The sequence below is a fragment of the Myotis myotis genome, unplaced genomic scaffold (assembly GCF_014108235.1).
Source record: "Myotis myotis isolate mMyoMyo1 unplaced genomic scaffold, mMyoMyo1.p scaffold_m19_p_4, whole genome shotgun sequence".
Lineage (NCBI taxonomy): Eukaryota > Metazoa > Chordata > Mammalia > Chiroptera > Vespertilionidae > Myotis > Myotis myotis.
Genome location: NW_023416346.1, coordinates 41,345,458 through 41,366,004, shown reverse-complemented (window position 1 = coordinate 41,366,004; position 20,547 = coordinate 41,345,458). Strand labels below are relative to the sequence as shown.

The following is a 20,547-nucleotide window of genomic DNA, read 5'->3' as shown; positions in this document are numbered from 1 at the left end:
ATTTAAATATACTGTACAAAAAACTACCAAGAATTGAGATTATTGTTAAATATTTTTAGTACTGTAGTTATGAGGGTTTTTTTTTTTTTTAAAAAAGAATGCCTATCTTTTAGAGAAACATGGTTTATGGATGGAATGATATCTGGGATTGGTATCGAAATAATGGAGGGGGGCAGTGGAGACTGCCCATGAGTTGGTAATTGTGCAAGCTGGGCAAGAGTTACATGGGGGATCATTTTACTGTTTTATGTAATTTTATATATATTTGAACTTTTCCATAATAAAAATTAAAGAAAAAAAACTGACGATCTGCGTTTCTTCTTCTTTTCCTTTTTCTTGGCTTTCTTTGATCTCCTTTTTGTGTCTTCATCTGTGAATTAAAGCACATTAGAAATTTTTTAAAAATTTAACTCTATACCCCCTGATACTTTTGAGTAGATAAATATCCCATTGCTGTTCTATTTGTTGTTACACAGAATTAATTAATTAATTTATTGCTACTTGTCAGGAAGTATGCTAGGCACTGGGGACATAGAAGTTAAAGTCACACTAAGTACTTGGTGATATGAGATATTATTATTTTTATTACATGAAATAACAATATTGTGATTAAATAGGAAAATGTCACAAAAGAGATGTATATAGAAATCCTTGGGGTAACAGTGTGATATTTGTAATTTACATAGACTATCTCAGAAAAACATATTTGAAGCAAATATTTCAAAATACTAACAATTGTTAAAATCTCGGTGATATGTATATGGTTTTATACTATTCTCTTTACCTTTCTGAATGTTTAGGTATCTTCATGATGGAAAGAGAGAAAACACAAAACATGGTACTTGTGTTTGGGGGGGTGGGGGATGTTTTCCAGGAGCTCAGTGTAATGGAGGAGGCAGAGGTGAAGAGATAAATAGAATCTGGAGTGATAGGGGGAAGCCTGGGGCACTCTGGGCCTACAGGAGTCTCAAAATCAGACTGATATGGAGAGGGTGGTTGAGGAATTGTTGGCCAGGCAAAGGTGATTCTTAAGCTACTTCTTTTTAAGATCAGTTTTTAAAGAAAAAAAAAATACAATAAAATCATGCCGAAACCGGTTTGGCTCAGTGGATAGAGCGTCGGCCTGCGGACTGAAAGGTCCCAGGTTCGATTCCGGTCAAGGGCATGTACCTGGGTTGCGGGCATATCCCCAGTGGGAGATGTGCAGGAGGCAGCTGATCGATGTTTCTCTCTCATCGATGTTTCTAACTATCTCTCTCCCTTCCTCTCTGTAAAAAAACAACAACAAACAAACAAACAAACAAAAAAACCCAATAAAATCAGTTTTATTACAAAAGTAATGCATGCCAATTGCTGAAATGAGTAAGCCAAGCCACATGCGGGGAGAGACTGGCATTGCAGGCAGACAGACTATCTGTATCAAGTAACAAAATCAAGAGAAAGAACATGGGATATTGAGGAGACAGAAAGTAGTTATCAAGCTACAGAGGATGCTCTGAGATAAAGTGAGAGAGTATATGTGATTAGAGTGGATTAATCAAGGTCTGAACTTTACCCTGAAGGCCATGAAGAGCAACTAAATGAAGCATTTTAAGTAGGGGACTGAGATGTTCAGATTTGTGCTTTAAGAAAGTCCAGTTTCCGCCCTGACCGGTTTGGCTCAGTGGATAGAGTGTCGGCCTGCGGACTGAAGGGCCCCAGGTTCGATTCCGGTCAAGGGCATGTACCTTGGTTGCGGGCACATCCCCAGTAGGGGACGTGCAGGAGGCAGCTGATCGATGTTTCTCTCTCATCGATGTTTCTAACTCTCTCTCTCTCTCCCTTCCTCTCTGTAAGAAGTCAAAAAAAAAAAAAAAAAGTCCAGTTTCCCAGCAACGAGGAACAAAAGTGACAATGGAGGCCAGGAAACCCAGGTAACATGAGAGGAAGGGGCACCTTTGTGTAATGTCTCCTTAGAGGAGGCACCCTCTGTCAATCATCAGCCAGCACTGGGCACAAAAAAAAGGTGGCTTTTTGATGTGTCACCCCACAGGGGGTATCTTCCTTCCTTAAATCAGCTCCCAGCCTGATGGAGGACCTTTATATGTAACCTTTTGAAAATTGCACAAAGGTTCCCACTGAGTGTGAGAATTACACAAAAGAGCTGCTCCACTGGGCTGATGCAGCCCTGTATGGCTTGGTTTGGCATCACACGCCTTGCAGCCCAACCCCAACTTGGTTCAGTGCCACAGGCCTTGTATAACTACACACAAACAATCACACTGCTTAGGTCTGAATCCAAAATGTGTGACCTTGAGGGCGGTACTTTAAGCTGCTCTGTGCCTCCCTTTCCCCATCTCTAAGATGTACCCTACAGTTACTGTGTGGATTAATTAGCAAGCATTTAGTAGGGTGCTGGGCACAAAGTCACTAAGTGTTAAAAAACTCTTGACTATTATTATTGTTTTAAGAACCTACTTCTGAAATAAACTTTAAGAAGTAAAAGTAGTTTTGAAGTGAGGCTTGCAGAATGATGTTGACTTTCTTACCACTGGAGTCTGTTTCAGAATCAGAGTCACTGTCGCTATCGTCAGAATACTTCTTGTGCTTTCTTTTGGATGATTTTTTCTTTCTCCTTTTCTTGGACCTTTCTTTTGAATGACTAGACTTCTTCTTCTTCTTCTTTTCTTCTACATAAAATACAAATAAAAACTAACTTCTAAAGAAGTATTACTGAATATGAATTTTACTGTATTTGAAATACTGAAAAGGAATGTAATAGACAATTTGAATAAAAGTAAAGCCTAATGTTCAACTATTTATAAACTTATTTTTAAACTTCTAAATAAAAAAGCTCTACATTTAAAATAATACCTTCTGAAGTAGAAGCTGAAGTGGTGCTTTTCTTTGGCTCTTCATCCTCTACTGGTGTATGTTCATCAGAGCTGAATTTAAAGAAGATAGTTATAAGAATCAGAAAACTGGTGGGCCAGTCAAGATGATGGGATAGGTAAACATGGTACTTGGAACTTCCTACAACCACATCAAAATTACAACTAAACTACAGAACAACCATCATTCAGAACCACCTGAAATCTAGCTGAACAGAAGTCCTACAACTAAAAGTACACAGAAGAAGCCACATCGAGACTGGTAGGAGAGGCAGAGACACTGAATGGGCTAGTCCAGTGGTCGGCAAACTCAGCAGAACCAAATATCAACAGTACAACGACTGAAATTTCTTTTGAGAGCAAAATTTTTTAAACTGAAACTATATAGGTAGGTACATTGTTATTAACTTAATTAGGGTACTCCTAAGGCTTAGGAAGAGCCACACTCAAGGGGCCAAAGAGCCGCGTGTGGCTCGAGAGCCGCAGTTTGCCGACCACGGGGCTAGTCCCACACCCACGTGTGGCAGTTAAAAATTGGGAGGGATACCTTGGCTGCAGAGTTCCCCGCTGAGGAGCGAGGAGTCCAGTCCCACACCAAACCCCCAAACCCAGGGTTCCAGTGCCAGGAAGAAAACGTACCATAACTCCTGGCTGTCAAAGCAAGCAGAGGTTGTGGCTGAGTGAGAGAAAGGATGCTGAAGACCCAGGGGTTCCTCTTAAAGGGCCTACAAATGGACTTACTCAGACTCACTCACTCAGAGGTTCAGCACTGGGACAGCAGCTCAAAAGGCATCGGGGACATATGGGGAGAAAATAAATTCTCTGGCATCAGGACAAGGGCTGAAACTTCCTACAACCACAGCTTTCTCCCAGACAGAAGTGGTGGCAGAGGCCATTGTTCCCTTGCTGAAATCTCGCCACACAGAGCCAGCAAGTGGGTGCCATATCTGAGTCTCCATCAAGCTAACAATGTTTGCTCTGTCCTGGTGATTTCTTGAGACCCCACCCTTCCCAACTTTCAGGCCCACCAAAGCCTTTTCCAGTGGCTTTGCTTTCTTGCCTCATGCTTTGGACTTTCCTAAAATATCTCAAACAAGCAGCACCTAGCCTCTTTGTATCCTGCATCTCTTGCTAAGTGGTCCCAGGCCCAGCATTAACGACAGCCAGACTTGGTTTGCAGCTTGGCCTCTCTCAGGTACATCCAAACCCAGCACAAGTAGCAGCCATCTGCAGTAGCTCATGTCAGTGGACCCAGGTAGGGCACAGGTTGTGGCTGACCATGCACCTTCCAGGAGGCCCCAGAGACAGCATACCTGGTGGACAGCTTCATACCATGCTGGATTATTACCCAACTACCTTCACAAGCGACACACTCAAAGGGTGGGTTCAGCAGGCACCAAAGCCCCATTGAAGTGAGTCCTGTTCTGTGGGGTTGGCCACTGCACAGCAGCTCCTCTGCTGTACTTATAGCTGGTTCTCGCAGCCGAGTAGCCTGGGGGCGGCGGTGTGTGTGTGTGTGTGTGTGTGTGTGTGTGTGTGTGTGTGTGAATCCCTCCCAGTGCCCTGCCAACAGCAATCAAAGCTCAATTACAACAGAATAGTGCACACAGCCCACACAAGGGGTGCACCTGGAATGTCCAGGTTAGGTGAACAGGAACACTGTGCCATTGGGCCCTACTAGATACCTACTACATAAGCCCACTCTACCAAGACTGGGAGACATAGCAGCTCTATCTGATACATAGAAGCAAACACAGGGAGGCTACCAAAATGAGGAGACAAAGAAACAGGTCCCAAATAAAGAACAGAACAAAACTCCAGGAAAAAAACTAAACAAAATGGAGACAAGCAATCTACAAGATGCAGAGTCCAAAACACTGGTTATAAGGATGTTCAAGGAACTTAGAATTTCAACAGCATAAAAAAAGGACATGGAGCCCTGGCTGGTTGATCAGTGTTTAGAGTGTCATCCTGTAGACTGAATGGTTGCAGGTTTGATTCCCAGTCAAGGGCATATGCAGGAGGCAACCAATCAATGTGTCTCTCTTACGTTGATGTCTCTCTCTCTTTCTCCCTTCCACTCTCTCTAAAAAATCAATGGAGAGAATATCCTCAGGTGAGGATTAATAAAAAAGGACATGGCCAGTATGGCTTGGTTGGTTGCAGCACTGACCCGTACAGGGGTTCTATTCCTGGTCAGGGCATCCACATAACATCTGGCTGTGAAAAGCAGCAAGGTTGCTGCCTGTCAGGAACTGATGGCTAGAAATTAAGGCACCCTCTTAAAGGGCCAACACACAAAACTCCCTGAGGAGCCACTCACCTTGTGCTCTGGCAGAGGGAGGGCAGAATGGACTGGTAGTGTGAGCAGAAGCTAGGATCAGGACTCGGGGGTTAGAGTTCAGGAGGCAGACACTCCAGTTTTCTGTGCTGAGTTATTCCCTCACACTGCAGAGGACATTTTTCTCATGTAGACATTAGCTATACAGGCAGCTTTGCCTGGGGGGGAAGACAATTAACCCACCCTATTGGAAAATAACTTGCCCCGCGGTGTGAAGTTTCTGAGGCCCAATAGGAGACTGAGAATAACAATTAGCTTCCAGGCAGAAGCAACTACCCCATCCTGTTGAAAAAAAACTCGCCACACCAGTGGACAACTGCCTGAGGGCAATTCAAGATGAAATCCTAACAGTCTGTAAGCATAGGTGGTCTCTGGAGGCTTTGAGTCTTTGCCTGATTTAATTAGACAGAAACAGTATTTGACACTGTCCTACACTAGAGACTGAGGGGTGTAGCAGAGCTACCTAATACATAGTCACAAACCCAAACAGGCAGCCAAAATGAGGAGACAAAGAAACAACCCCCAAATGAAATGAGAATTCTCCAGAAGAAGAGATAAATGGAGATAAGAAATTTATCTGATACAGAGTTCAGAATGATGATGGAAAAGATGCTCAACAGCATGAGAAAAGATATAGTAACAATGAAAAAAGAAGTAAAGAATGATATAGCACAAATAAAGAACACATTGGAAGAAACACAGCAGGTTAGGGGAAGCTGAGGATCGAATCAGTGAATTAGAAGACAGGGTTGAAAAAAATCACTCAATTGGAGAACCAAAAAGAAAAAAAAAACAATAAAAAAAAACACAGGAGGACAGCTTAAGAGAGCTGTGGGACAACGTGAAACATAACAATATTTGAATAGCAGGTGTGCCAGAAGAGGCAGAAAGGGAGAAGGGGATAGAGAACGTGTTTGAAGAAATAATAGCAGAAAAATTCCCTAATTAGTAAAGGAAAGTCACACAAGTTCAGGAGGCACAGAGAAGCTCAAGCAAGAAGAACACAAACAGACCCATGCCCAGACACATCAAAATTAAAATGCCAAAAATTAAAGACAAAGAAAGAATCTTAAAGGCAGCAAGAGAAAAGCAAACAATTAACTATAAAGGAACTCCATAAGGCTGACACCTAATTACTCATCAGAAACTCTACAGTCCAGAAGGGAATGCATGAAGTACTCAAGGTAATGGAAAGCAAGGATCTGAAACCAAGATTACTATATCCAGCAAGGTGGTTCTCAACCTGTGGGTCGCGACCCCTTTGGCGGTTGAATGACCCTTTCACAGGGGTCGCCTAAGATCATCCTGCATATCAGATATTTACATTATGATTCATAACAGTAGCAACATTACAGTTATGAAGTAGCAACAAAAATAATTTTATGGTTGGGTCACAACATGAGGAACTGTATTTAAAGGGCCAGTAGGTTGAGAACCACTGAAATAGATGGTCAAATAAAGAACTTCCTGAAAAACACACACAAAAAAACAAAAAAAGGCTAAAGGAGTATATCACCACCATGCCAGCATTACAAGAAATGCTAAAGGGACTGCTGTAATGAGAAGAAGAAATAGAGAGAGAAAAACTAGGCATACAGAATTAAAATGGCAATAAATAAGTACCTATCAATAATAACTTTAAACGTAAATGGATTAAATGCTCCTAGCAAAAGGCATAGAGTAGCTGAATGAATACAAAAACATGACCCAACTATATGCTATCTATAGGAGACCCACTTCAGAACAAAAGATACACACAGGATGAGAGTGAAGGAATGGAAAAAATTTTTCCATGCAAATGGCAAAGAAAAGAGATGGAGTAGCAATACTCATATCCAACAAAACAGACTTCAAAATAACGACCATCACAAGAGATAAAAAAGGTCACTACATAATACTAAAGGGATCGATCCAAAAGAGGATGTAACCCTGGTAAACATATATGCACCCAATATAAGAGCACATAAATAGATAACAAAAACTTATAGAGAACTTTAAAGGACAGATTGACAACAATACAGTTGTTTTTTTTAAAATATATTTTATTGACTTTTTACAGAGAGAGGAAGGGAGAGAGATAGAGAGTTAGAAACATCGATGAGAGAGAAACATCGATCAGCTGCCTCCTGCACATCTCCCACTGTGGATGTGCCCGCAACCCAGGTACATGCCCTTGACCGGAATCGAACCCAGGACCCTTGAGTCCGCAGGCCGACGCTCTATCCACTGAGCCAAACCGGTTTCGGCAACAATACAGTTATAGTAGGGGAATTTAACACCCCGATGACTTCACTGGATAGATCTTCCAGACAAAAAATTAACAAGGAAACAGTGTCTCTAAAGGACACACTAGATCATATGGATTTAATAGACATTTATAGAACATTTCACGCCAAAGATGAAAATATACATTCTCTTCAAGTGTATATGGATCATTCACAAAGACAGACCACATGTTAGGACACAAAATAAGTCTCTACAAGTTCAAGAAGATTAAAATCATATCAAGCATCTTCTCAGATCACAGTGGAATGAAATTAGAATTCAACTACAGTAAAAACAGCCAAAAATATTCAAACACATTAAGGCTAAATAGCATGCCACTAAACAATGGATGGGTTACCAAGAAGATCAAGAAAGAAATAAAAAAACTTCCTGGAAACAAGTGAAAATGAACACACAACAACCCAAAATCTCTGAGTCACAGCAAAAGCAGTCCTGAGAGGGAAATTCATAGCACTACTCAAAAGGCAAGAAAAATCAACAACAAACCATTTAACTCTACAACTTAAAGAACTAGAAAGAGAACAAGAAAAGCCCAGAGTAAGTAGAAGGAAGGAAATAATAAACATTAGAGCAGAAATAAATGGCATAGAAACTAAAACAAACAAACGAACAAAAAACAAACCAAAACAAACAAACAAAAAACCACACATAAAAATCAATGAAACCAAGTGCTGGTTCTCTGAGAGGATAAACAAGATTCATGAATCATTAGCCAAACTCATCAAGAAACAAAGAGAGAGGACCCCAAATGAATAAAATCTAATGAAAGCAGAGAAGTAACCACTGACACCACAGAAATAAAAAGGATTGTAAGAAAATACTATGAACAATAATATGCCAAGAAGCTGGACAATGAGGATGAAATGGACAAATTCTTAGAAAAAAACAATCTCCTAAAACAGAATCCGGAAGAAGCAGAAAACTTGCATAGGCCAATAACAACTGATGAAATATGAGCATTAATAAAAAAAGCTCTCAGCAAACAAAAGCCCTGGTACTGATGGCTTCACAGGGGTATTTCACCAAACATTCAAAGAACTACTACCTATACTCCTCAAACTATTCCTAAAAGTCCAAGAGGAAGGAACACTTCCAAGCTCTTTTTATGAGGCCAGAATTATCCTAATTCCAAAACCAGATAAAGACACTACAAAGAAAGAAAATTACAGGCCAATATTCCTGATGAACATAGATGTTAAAATCCTCAAGAAAATATTAGCAAATTGGTTCCAGCAATATATGTAAAAGCTCATACACCATGATCAAGTGGGATTTCTGCCGGGATGCAAGGCTGGTGCAATATTCACAAATCAATAAACGTGATACATGATATAAAGAAAATGAGAGACAAAAATCACACGATTACATCAATAGACACAGAAAAAGCTTTGACAAAATCCAACACCCATTTTTAATAAAAACTCTTAGCAAAGTGGGAATAGAGAGAGCATATCTCAACATGATAAAGGCCATATAGACAAACCTACCACGAACATCATACTCAACTAGATGCCCGGTGCACGAAATTCGTGCATGGGGTATGTGTGTGTCCCTCAGCCCAGCCTGCACCCTCTCCAGTCTGGGACCCCTCGAGGGATATCCGACTGCCCATTTAGGCCCAATCCCACCGAGATTGGGCCTAAACGGGCAGTTGGACATCCCTCTCATAATCCAGGACTGCTGGCTCCCAACCGCTCGCCTGCCTGCCTGATTGCCCCTAAGCACTCCCCTGCCAGCCTGATTGATGCCTAACTACTCCCCTGCTGGCACGATTGCCCCCAACTGCCCTCCCCTGCTGGCCTGGTCACCCCTAACTGCCCTCCCTTGCCAGCCTGGTCACCCCTAACTGCCCTCCTCTGTCGGCCCAGTCACCCACAACTACCCTCCCCTGCTGGCCTGGTCAACCCTAACTTCCCTCCCTTGCCAGCCTGGTCACCCCTAACTGCCCTCCCTGCCGGCCCGATTGCCCCTAACTGCCCTCCCCTGCCGGCCTGGTCACCCTTAACTGCCCTCCCCCTGCCAGCCTGGTTGCCTCTAACTGTCCTCCACTGCAGGCCTGATCGCCTCCAACTGCCCACCCCCTGCAGGCCCGGTTGCCCTCAACTGCCCTCCCCTGCAGGCCTAGTCCCCCCAAACTGCCCTCCCCTGCTAGCCTGGTTGCCCCTAACTGTCCTCCGCTGCAGGCCTGATGGCCCCCAACTGTGCCCCCCTGCAGGCCTGGTTGCCCCCAACTGCCCTCCCCTGCAGGCCTGGTCCCCCCAAACTGTCCTCCCCTGCTAGCCTGGTTGCCCCTAACTGTCCTCCGCTGCAGGCCTGATGGCCCCCAACTGTGCCCCCCTGCAGGCCTGGTTGCCCCCAACTGCCCTCCCCTGCAGGCCTGGTCCCCCCAAACTGCCCTCCCCTACAGGCCTAGTTCCCCCCAACTGCCCTCCTCTGCCAGCCTGGTCACCCCTAACTGCCCTCCTCTGCAGGCCTGATCGCCCACAACTGCCCTCCCCTGACGGTCATCTTTGATCACATGGGGGCAGCCATCTTGTGTTGGAGTGATGGTCAATTTGCATATTACCGCTTTATTAGATAGGATGGGCAAAAACTAAAAGTATTTCCCCTAAGAACAGGAACAAGACAGAGATGTCCGCTTTCACCACTGTTATTCAACATAGTACTGGAAGTTCTAACCTCAGTGATCAGACAAGAAGAAGAAATAAAAGGCATCCAAACTGGAAAGGAGGAAATAAAACTCTCATTATTTGCAGATGACATGATATTATACATAGAAAACCCTAAAGCCCTGACCGGTTTAACTCAGTGGATAGAGCATCAGGCTGCAGACTGAAAGGTCCTGGGTTCGATTCCAGTGGAGGGCATGTACCTTGGTTGTGGGCTCAATCCCCAGTAGGGGGCATGCATGAGGCAGCTCATTGATGTTTCTCTCTCATTGATGTTTCTATCACTCTCCCTTCCTCTCTGTAAAATATCAATAAAAATATTTTTTAAAAATCTTATGTTTTTTTAAAAAAAGAAAAAGAAAACCCTAAAGACTGCATCAAAAAACTACTATTTTAATAAATGAATTTGGCAATGTAGCAGGATACAAAATCAACACCCAAAAGTTGAAGGCTTTTTAATACACCAATAATGAATTCTCAGAGAAACTAAACACAACTTACAATATACACAAGAATAAACTCAAAATGGATAAAAGACTTAAATGTAAGTCATGAAACCATAAAAATCCTAGAAGAAACCATAGGCAGCAAAATCTCAGACATCCCTCATAGCAATATGTTTACGGATACATTTCCTAGAGCAAAGGAAACTAAGGAGAAAATAAATGGGACTACATCAAAATAAAAATCTTCTTCACAGCAAAAGAAACCATTAACAAAATGAAAAGGGAGCCCACTGTATGAGAGAACGTACTTGGCAATGATACATCTGATAAAGGGTTTAAATATCCAATATATATATAAGGAATTCATGCAACTTAACAAAAGGAAGACAAATTATCCAATAAAAAAGATGAACAAAGGACCCAAATAGACACTTCTCCAAAGAGGACATACAGATGGCCAAGAGACATGAAAAATGCTCAAAGTCACTGATCATCAGAGAGATGCAAATTGAAATGAAAAGAAGTATCACCTCACATCTGTCAGAATGGCTACCATCAACACATCAACATGCTAGCCAGTTTGGCTCAGTGGATAGAGCGTCTGCCTGTGGACTGAAAAGTTCCAGGTTCGATTCTGGCCAAGGGCACATGCCTGGGTTGCAGGCTCGATCCCCAATAGGGGGTGTGCAGGAGGCAGCCGATTAATGATTCTCTCTCATCATTGATGTTTCTATCTCTCCCTCTTCCTTCGTCTCTGAAATCAATATATTAAAAACAACAACAACAAACAAATGACAAGTGCTGGTGAGGATGTGGAGAAAACGGAACCCTAGTACACTGCTAGTGGGAATGCAGACTGGTGCAGCCATTATGGAAAATAGTATGGAGTTTCCTCAGAATATTATGTATGGAACCATTTCACCCAGTGATACCACTTCTAGGAATATATCCTAAGAAACCTGAAACACCAATCAGAAAGAATGTATGCACCCCTATGTTCATAGCAGCACAATTTACAATAGCTAAGATATGGAAACAGCCCAAGTGCCCATCAGTAGATGAGTAGACAAAAAAGTTGTGGTACATTTATACCATGGAATACTATGCAGCAGTAAAAAAGAAAGATCTCTTACCCTTTGAGACAGCATTGAAAGACCTGGAGCTTATCATGTAAGTGAAATAAGTCAGTCAGAGAAAGACAGGAATCACATGATTTCACTCATATGTGGAACCATCAGAAAAGGGAATAAACGAGATAGAGGCAAGCAATTTGTCAGAACCAATTCAGAGCAATGTTTATAAGGATGCTGAAAAGGCTGGATGACAAATTCACCAACACATGTAACAATCAAGAAGAAATGGCCAAAACCGGTTTGGCTCAGTGGATAGAGCGTCGGCCTGCGGACTGAAGGGTCCCGGGTTCGATTCCGGTCAAGGGCATGTACCTGGGTTGCGGGCACATCCCCAGTAGGAGATGTGCAGGAGGCAGCTGATCGATGTTTCTCTCTCATCGATGTTTCTAACTCTCTATCTCTCTCCCTTCCTCTCTGTAAAAAATCAATAAAATATATTTAAAAAAAAAAAAAAAAAAAGAAATGAAGAATGGCATAGCTGCATTAAAGAACACAATGGAAGGTTTCTACAGGAGACTAGAAGAAGCTGAGGACCCCATTGTCGAGTTAGAAGACAAGGTAGAAAAACACCCAAGCAAAGAAGCAACTGGAAAAAACACAAAAAGCAGGAGGAGAGCCTTAGGGAGTTTTGGGACAACATGAAATAAAACAAACTTCTGCATAATAGGGGTGCCAGAAGGAAAGGAAGCTGAGCAAGGACTAGAAAACCTGTTTGAAGAAATAATGACAGAAAATTTCCCTGACTTTGGGAAGAAAAAAGTCACATAAGTCCAAGAAGCACACAGAGTCGCAAACAAGATGAACCCAGAAGGACTGACACCAAGACACATGGTAATTAAATTGGCAAACATCAACAACAAAGTAATAATAATCTTTTTAAAAAATATATATTTTTATTGATTTTAGAGAGGAAGGGATAGGGAGAGATAGAAACATCAACAATGAGAGATAGACTGCCTCCTGCATGCCCCCAACTGGGGGTCAAGCCTGCAACCTAGGCATGTGCCCTTGACTGGAATCAAACCTGGGACCCTTCAGTCCACAGGCAGACGCTTTATCCACTGAGCCAAACCAACTAGGGCCAAAGAAAGAATCCTAAAGGCTGCCAGAGAGAGTCAGAAAGTTACCTACAAGGGATCTCCAATTAGACTATCAACTGATTTCTCAACAGAAACACATCAGGCCAGAAGGGAATGGAATGGAGTATACAAAGTCATGCAAAGCAAGGGACTGAATCCAAGAATATTAAACCCAGCAAGGCTATCATTCAAAATTGAAGGTGAAATCAGGAGCTTCACAGACCTAAAAAGGCTAAGGAGGTTATTATCACCAAGGCAGCAATGCAAGAAATGCTAGACACTGCTGTAAAAAGAAGAACTAGAGAGGTAAGAAGGAACACAGGCATAAAGAATCAAAATGGCAACAAACAAGTACCTATCACTAATAACCTTAAACATAAATGGAATAAATGCTCCAATAAAAAGACATAGGGTAGCTGAATGGATAAGAAAACATGACCCATATATCTGTTGTCTACAAGAGACCCACCTCAGAACAAAGGACTCACACAGACTCATAGTGAAGGGATGGAAAAAAATTTTTTTCAGGTGAATTAAAATAAAAAAAAATACCTGGAATTGCAATACTCATATCTGACAAAATAGACCTCAAAGTGAAGGTCATAACAAGAGATAAGGAAGGCCACTTCATAATACTAAAGGGAGCAATTCAACAAGAGGATATAACTTTGGTAAACATATATGCATATGATACAGGAGCACTAACATACATAAAAAAAACTTCTGGAAGATATAAAGGGAGAGATTGACAGCAATACAGTCATAGTAGGGGACTTTAATACCCCTGGATTGACACCACTGGATAAATCCTCTAAACAAAAAACTCAGCACAGGAGCAGAAATCCTAAATTACTCACTAGATCAGATGGAATTAATTGACATCTTCAGAACATTTCACCCCAAAGCTACAGAATATACATTCTTCTCAAGTGCACACGGGACATTTTCAAAGATAGACCACATATTGGGAGACAGGCAAAATGTCTTCAAATTCAAGAAGATAGAAATCCTATCAAGCATCTTCTCAGATCACAATGGCATAAAATTAGAAATCAACTACAATAAAAACAATGAAAAAAAATCAAACACTTGGAGGCTAAATAGCATTCTATTGAAAAATGAACGGGTTACCAAAGAGATCAAAGAAGACATAAAAAGCATCTTGGTAACAAACGACAATGAAAACACAACAATCCAAAATCTATGGGACACAGTGAAAGCAGTCCTGAGAGGGAAGTTCATAGCTCTAAAAACAAGAAAAAATGGTAATAAATTACCTAACCCTACAACTCAAAGAGTTAGAAACAGAGCAAAAAGAAAAGCCCAGAGTAAGCAGAAGGAAGGAAATAGTAAAGATCATAGCAGAAATAAATGACATAGAGACCAAGAAAGAAAAAAACAACAACAACAACAAAAACAATACAAAAGATCAATAAAACCATGAGCTGGTTCTTTGAAAGGATAAACAAGATTGATGAACCTCTATCCAGGATCACCAAGAAATAAAGAGAGAGGCCCCAAATAAACAAAATCAGAAATGAAAGGTGAAGTAACAATAGAACCAAAAGAAATAAAAGGGATTGTAAAAAAACACTACGAACAACTCTACTTCAACACACTGGACAATCTAGACAAAATGGACATATTCTTAGAAAAATACAAGCTCCCAAAACTCAATCAGGAAGAATAAAAAAACCTGAATAGGTCAATAACTACCGATGAAATTGAAGCAGTAATCGAAAAACTTCCAGCAAACAAAATCCCTGGTCCAGATGGCTTTTCAGGGGAGTTCTACCAAACATTCAAAGAAGAACTAAAACCTATTCTCCTCAGACTATTCCAAAAAATTCAGGAGGAAGGCACACTTCCAAGCTCTTTCTATGAAGCCAGCATTATCTTAATTCCAAAACCAGATAAAGACACCACAAAGAAAGAGAACTCAGACCAATATCCCTGATGTACATACTAGTACATGCTAAAATCCTCAACAAAATTCTGGCAAATCTGATCCAGCATTACATTAGAAGGATCATAAACCATGACCAAGTGGGATTTATACCGGGGATGCAAGGATGGTACAATATTATTATGTGCAGGTGACATGTTGTACATAGAAAACCTGAAAGGCTCCATCAAAAAACTACTAGACTTAATAAGTGCATTTGGCAATGTAGCGGGATACAAAATTAACGCCCAGAAATCTATGGCATTTTTATGTACATCAATAATGAACTCACAGAAAGAGAGACTAAAAAAACAACAATCCCATTTACCATTCCACCAAAAAATTAAGAGACCTAGGAATAAACTTAACTAAGGATGTAAAAGACCTGTACTCAGAAAACTATAGGATATTGAAAAAAGAGAGGAAGACATAACCAAATGGAAGAACATACCGTGTTCATGGATTGGTAGAATCAACATCATTAAAATGTCCATATTACCCAAAGCAATTTATAGATTCAATGCAATCACCATTAAAATACCAAGGACATACTTCAAAGACCTAGAACGAACTCTCCAAAAATTCACCTGGAATAAAAAAAGACCTCAAATAGTTACAGCAATCTGGAAAAAGAACAACAAAGTTGGAGGGATCACAATACCAGATATCAAGCCATATTACAAAACCACTCTTCTCAAAACTGCCTGGTGCTGGCACAGACATATAGACCAATGGAACAGAATAGAGAACTCAGAAATCAACCCAAGTCATTGTGCTCAATTAATATTTGACAAAGGAGGCAAGAACATACAATAGAGTCAAGACAGTCTCTTCAATAAATGATGTTGGGAAAATTGAACAGATACATGTGAAAAAATGAAACTAGGGTGGGAGTAAGAGGAAGAGATCAACCAAAGGACTTGTATGCATGCATATAAGCCTAACCAATGGGCACAGACACCAGGGGGGTGAGGGCATGAGTGGGGGGTGGGGTGGGGGGGCAACTGGGGGATAAGGACATGTATGTAATACCTTAATCAATAAAGAAAAAAAATAAAACTGTGCTACATCTATGCAATGTAATACTATGCTGTTGAAAGAAAAAAAAAAAAAAAAGAACTCTTACCATTTGCAACAGCATGGATGGACCAGGAGAGCATTTATGCTAAGCGAAATAACCCAGTTGGAGAAAGATAAATATCACATGATCTCACTCATTTGTGGATTATAATGAACAACATAAACTGATGAACTAAAATAGATCCAGAGACAGAGAAGCATCGGACAGACTGTCGAGCCTCGGAGGGAAAGGCAGGGGAGGGTGGGAGGGGTGGTAGGTACGAGATCAACCAAAGCTCTTGTATGTAGTACTTTCAACAATAAAAATTTTAAATTAAAAAAGAAATAATATAAATGTATTTGTTTTAACACTGAACCCTTCTATGATTAGGAAATTAGCAACCCGTGGATAACAATTTAAAAAAACTTATCGGCATGCCAATGCACTCTCAACGTATTTTAATCTTTAGGTATGTTCAATGTTTTAAAACTTAAGGGGTAGAAGAGCATAAATCACATGAAAGGAGAAAAATGTGAGCTGTACTTCAAGTTCTTCACTTAACAAAAAATTTGACAACAGACTGGATTTAAACAAATGATAAATTAAAAAAAAGATTTTTAAATCACTTACTCTGGTTCTGGATTCTTTGGAGAAAGTCCCCATACTTCAGGAGCTCCCAATTCTCCAATCCTCTCTCTTTCACTTAATCTCCTAGAAGATACAGGCATGTAAATTACAACTCCATAAATAAATTATGTTTCCCGCCTAAGTGCCCATCAGTAGATGAATGGATTAGAAAACTGTGGTACATCTACACGATGGAATACTATGCTGCTGTAAAAAGAAGGAACTCTTACCATTTGCAACAGCATGGATGGAACTGGAGAGCATTATGCTAAGTGAAATAAGCCAGTCAATGAAGGAAAAATACCACATGATCTCACTCATTCATGGATACTAGAGACCATTATAAACTTATGAACAATAATAGATACAGAGGCAGAGCTGCCTCAAACAGATTGTCAAACTGCAGCGGGAAGGCCGGGGAGGGTTGGGGGGCAGGAGGTAGGGGGGTAAGAGATCAACCGAAGGACTTGTATGCATGCATATAAGCATAACCAATGGACATAAGACACTGGGGGGTAGGGGAGGCTAGGGGACTGTCTAGGGCGGGGGGGGGGGGAATGGACACATATGTAATACCCTTTGTATTACTTTAAGAAAATAAAAAGAAAAAAAAATAATAAATTATGTTTCCTAAATATATAATCAAATTCCAAGGAGTCCAGTTGAGTCCTATTTTCCCTTTTCATTTTAAACTTTAAATTAACAAAAATTTGGTTTAAATATAAACTCAACAATTATGATCTGATGTTTTGATAGTACTTTCAAATGGTACAGACCACAAACAGCCTGAGAGGCTGGGCCAGAAATGCAGCCTGGGAGCCTATCAAGTGCATCCTTTCTGCTGCATACATGACATAGCTCCCAACTGCTCATTTTATCTTCTGCAATACTAGTATATGACAGAAACAGTTTTACATTTGGAAATACTTCATTTGTTTACACACATTTATGAAAATAAAGAGCTTTTATTTTTGTTTGGTCAAACCTTCCATTTGCTGAAAGTCAAGAATTAATGAAGAAAATAAAAATGAAGCATTAGAAGTAGAAAATAAAGGAAGCTCTGAAAACAAAAGTTTTAGTGGAGAAAAACTGTACTCAATGAGATACAGGGTTTGTTTTCTTTCTGGTTTCCTTTTAGTTCTTTTTTTTTTTTTTTGAAAAGAAGTACATATCTATCTACTCTTGGAGGTCACAAATTTTTTTTGTTTTATGTTTGTGATTTCTTCTCTTAATTTTTGTTATTACTCATAAACAAGCAAACAAAATACAAAAAAACTAAGGCTCTCCCAGTTGGCGTGGTTCAGTGGTTGAGCGTCGACCTATGAACCAGGAGGTCATGATTCCATTTCTGGTCAGGGTACATGCCTGGGTTGCAGGCCTGATCCCAGTAGGGAGTGTGCAGGAGGCAGCCAATCAATGATTCTATCTCATCACTGATGTTTGTTTCCCTCTCTCTCTCTCTCTCTCTCTTCCTTTCTGAAATCAATAAAAATATATTTAAAAATAAAACAAAAAAAATAAGGCTCAGTTCCTCAAAGTTTAGCTGCTTGTGACTCCATTAAAAAAAACACCACCTTACAATATAAATATAATTCATTTGATTGTTTAAATAAACTATTTTTTACTTCTTTATTCAAGGAAAGAGACATTATAATCATGCAGTCAGAGTCAGGTTTCCTACCTGACAGACAGTCTAAAAAGGAACATACTTATAACTGAACTTGGGATATAATGCAATGGGGGGTGGGGGAAGAATGCCTGATAGGCTGTAAAGAGCAAGCAGTTAAATTCTCACCCCTGCTGCCATCTGTTCTCTTAAGATAAATTATTTGTCTTCTAAATGCACAAAGGCAAATTTCATACAAGGAGTTCCAAAATCTTTTTGGGAGGATTGTCTAGTAAGAAGCTGGTTGCTTTTTGATTGATGCAACCTTAGGATCACTTTTTGAAAAACTTAATTTGGAGAGGAGGTCTCCAACCTAACTCAGGACCATTTTTACTCTTTCTGTTCCCATGCAGGAAAACCTAATATCTAACACTTAAGAACTACTATTATGTTCTGAGCACTAAATTATGACAACTCTAAAAGCAACTGTGCTAATTTTATCCCTTTTAAATAGTGAAGAAATGAAGCTCATAGAGGTTAACTAACTTGCCCAAGGTCACACAACTATTAAGTAGCAAAGAAGTGCTTCAAATTCAGGCAGTCTGATCCTGGAGCCTGTGCTTTATGGACTTCCCACTCCTGGAAGAAAACAATTCATGGGGACATCTCCCAGCTGTTATAACCTTAGCCTCAATGACTTTAATACTTTAAAAGTGCCTGACACGTAGTTTAACACTCAGTAAGCATTTGATATTAAGGCTTAGTAATAATTATAACCCCTTTTCTTTCTACTTTTTAAACTACCATTTTTCCCACTCTAATACTCACTCTCATTAGAGACCTGATCTCACCCTGACCTTACTTTTCATGGTCAAGATTGAGAACACTTAACAAGACCTTTCTCAACATAGCCTAATCTACAGTTTAGCAGGTCACTTTTTCTACATTCATTTAATTATCTTGTCTCAGAAGTTTTTCTCTTCAATTTAAACCCTTAATCTCAATCCTTTCCAACTCGCTATAAAACATTTCCACTTACATATCCCGTTATCATCTTAAACCTGTCTGATCATTCAACAAGCAATGGTTGCGTTTCTACAAAGTACTGCAAATTTTGTAATCAATAAAATAGGGCTTCTCCTTCCCAAGAGGTCAGCCTACTGGGAAATAAAAACATGCTCATGAATGATAACCGCGCAACCAAGTAAATGCTATATAATTCCAGTAGTTCTGAGGCTCCTGGCCATGTCGCTACATGTCAGGAGGCAGAAGGGAGTGGCGGGAGACCAGGGCACTGTATAAAGGGCCCTGAGGATGAGTGAAAACCTAAGGGAAGAAAAGAGCGAATAAGGTGTTGTCGTGGGAGGACTGAAGGGATGAAAATGGGCGCAAGGCAGGCAGAAAGAGCGAAATGCAAATAGTCAGTAGAGATGAACTATAAATCAACTAGGAAGGGAGGTGGGGGCAAGAGGGTGTGTCCGTCTCACTCACTTCTGCCGCAGGCTTTCCTCCCTCTCCTTGTCCAGGAGGCTAGGCCAAGGCTTGTCGCTCCCGTAGGGGCGTGAGTAGCCGCCATAATAGGCAGACGAGGTGGCAGAAGCGAAGGGGGTGCCCCGCGTCACAGAAGGCCGCTCTCGAGAGCGTGACCGCGAGCGGGAGCGGTAGGGCTGGTTTCGGGAGCCTTGGCTGAGGCCACTTGTCTGATGGCTGAGGCCATTCCGATCCCCAGACCGAGAGCAAGAGTGCGAGCGAGAGCGGCGGCCCCGCGGGGAGCGGGTAGATTTGCTGGGTTTAGGGCTCCTCGACGAACTGCGGCGTTTCACCCTGGAGCCCGAGGCTTCCCTCTCCGGGCTGCGCGAGCGAGACACCGGAGACATCACTGCCGCTGGGTCCCCGAGGCCGGGGGGGAGGGGGTTATCTCGCTAACCTGGGAAGATAACGGCTGTCTTGGGTCCCAGAACCTATCACCACGCCACAACCAGAACCTGAGAAAACCTTGGAAACAGTTCCGGGTACATCAGCAAATACCTTCCCCAGACTTAGCTAGCGCTGCCTACGGGAGGAGGTGTGTGTATCGGTATAAAGAAGCCGGTGGGGAAACCGGGTCCGTGCATCCTTCCGGTTCCGAGCGAGGTTGCTCGATTCTAAACTGGACTGGAGACCTTGTCTTTTCTTTCTTTCTTTTTTTTTTTTTTTTTTTTTTAATATTTTATTGATTTTTTACAGAGAGGAAGGGAGAGAGATAGAGAGTTAGAAACATCAATGAGAGAGAAACATCGATCAGCTGCCTCCTGCACATCTCCCACTGGGAATGTGCCGGCAACCAAGGTACATGCCCCTGACCGCAATCAAACCTGGGACCCTTCAGTCCGCAGGCCGACGCTCTATCCACTGAGCCAAACCAGTTTCGGCACCTTGTCTTTTCTTCATCCTCAAATTGAAATACCTGAAGAGAAGGACGAGACGACAGGCCACAGCACACTTT

General features: G+C 41.3%; 1 protein-coding gene across 2 annotated transcripts in view; it reads right to left on the bottom strand.

Moving 5' to 3' along the window:
• LOC118654006 (NFKB activating protein) overlaps nt 1-20,088 on the bottom strand; it is a 28,532-nt gene extending 8,444 nt beyond the window's left edge. The window contains exons 1-5 of one of the 2 annotated variants that reach the window (XM_036305085.1): nt 19,554-20,087; nt 16,460-16,540; nt 2,854-2,924; nt 2,529-2,669; nt 307-370 (exon numbers count right to left, since the gene is read on the bottom strand). In XM_036305085.1, coding sequence (XP_036160978.1) covers nt 307-370; nt 2,529-2,669; nt 2,854-2,924; nt 16,460-16,540; nt 19,554-19,939 — 743 coding nt within the window. In that variant the 5' untranslated portion in view covers nt 19,940-20,087. Of the gene's footprint in view, nt 1-306; nt 371-2,528; nt 2,670-2,853; nt 2,925-16,459; nt 16,541-19,553 lie in introns of both variants that reach the window. The other variant, XM_036305087.1, reaches the window with a different exon arrangement.
• Nucleotides 20,089-20,547: the final 459 nt, after the last annotated feature.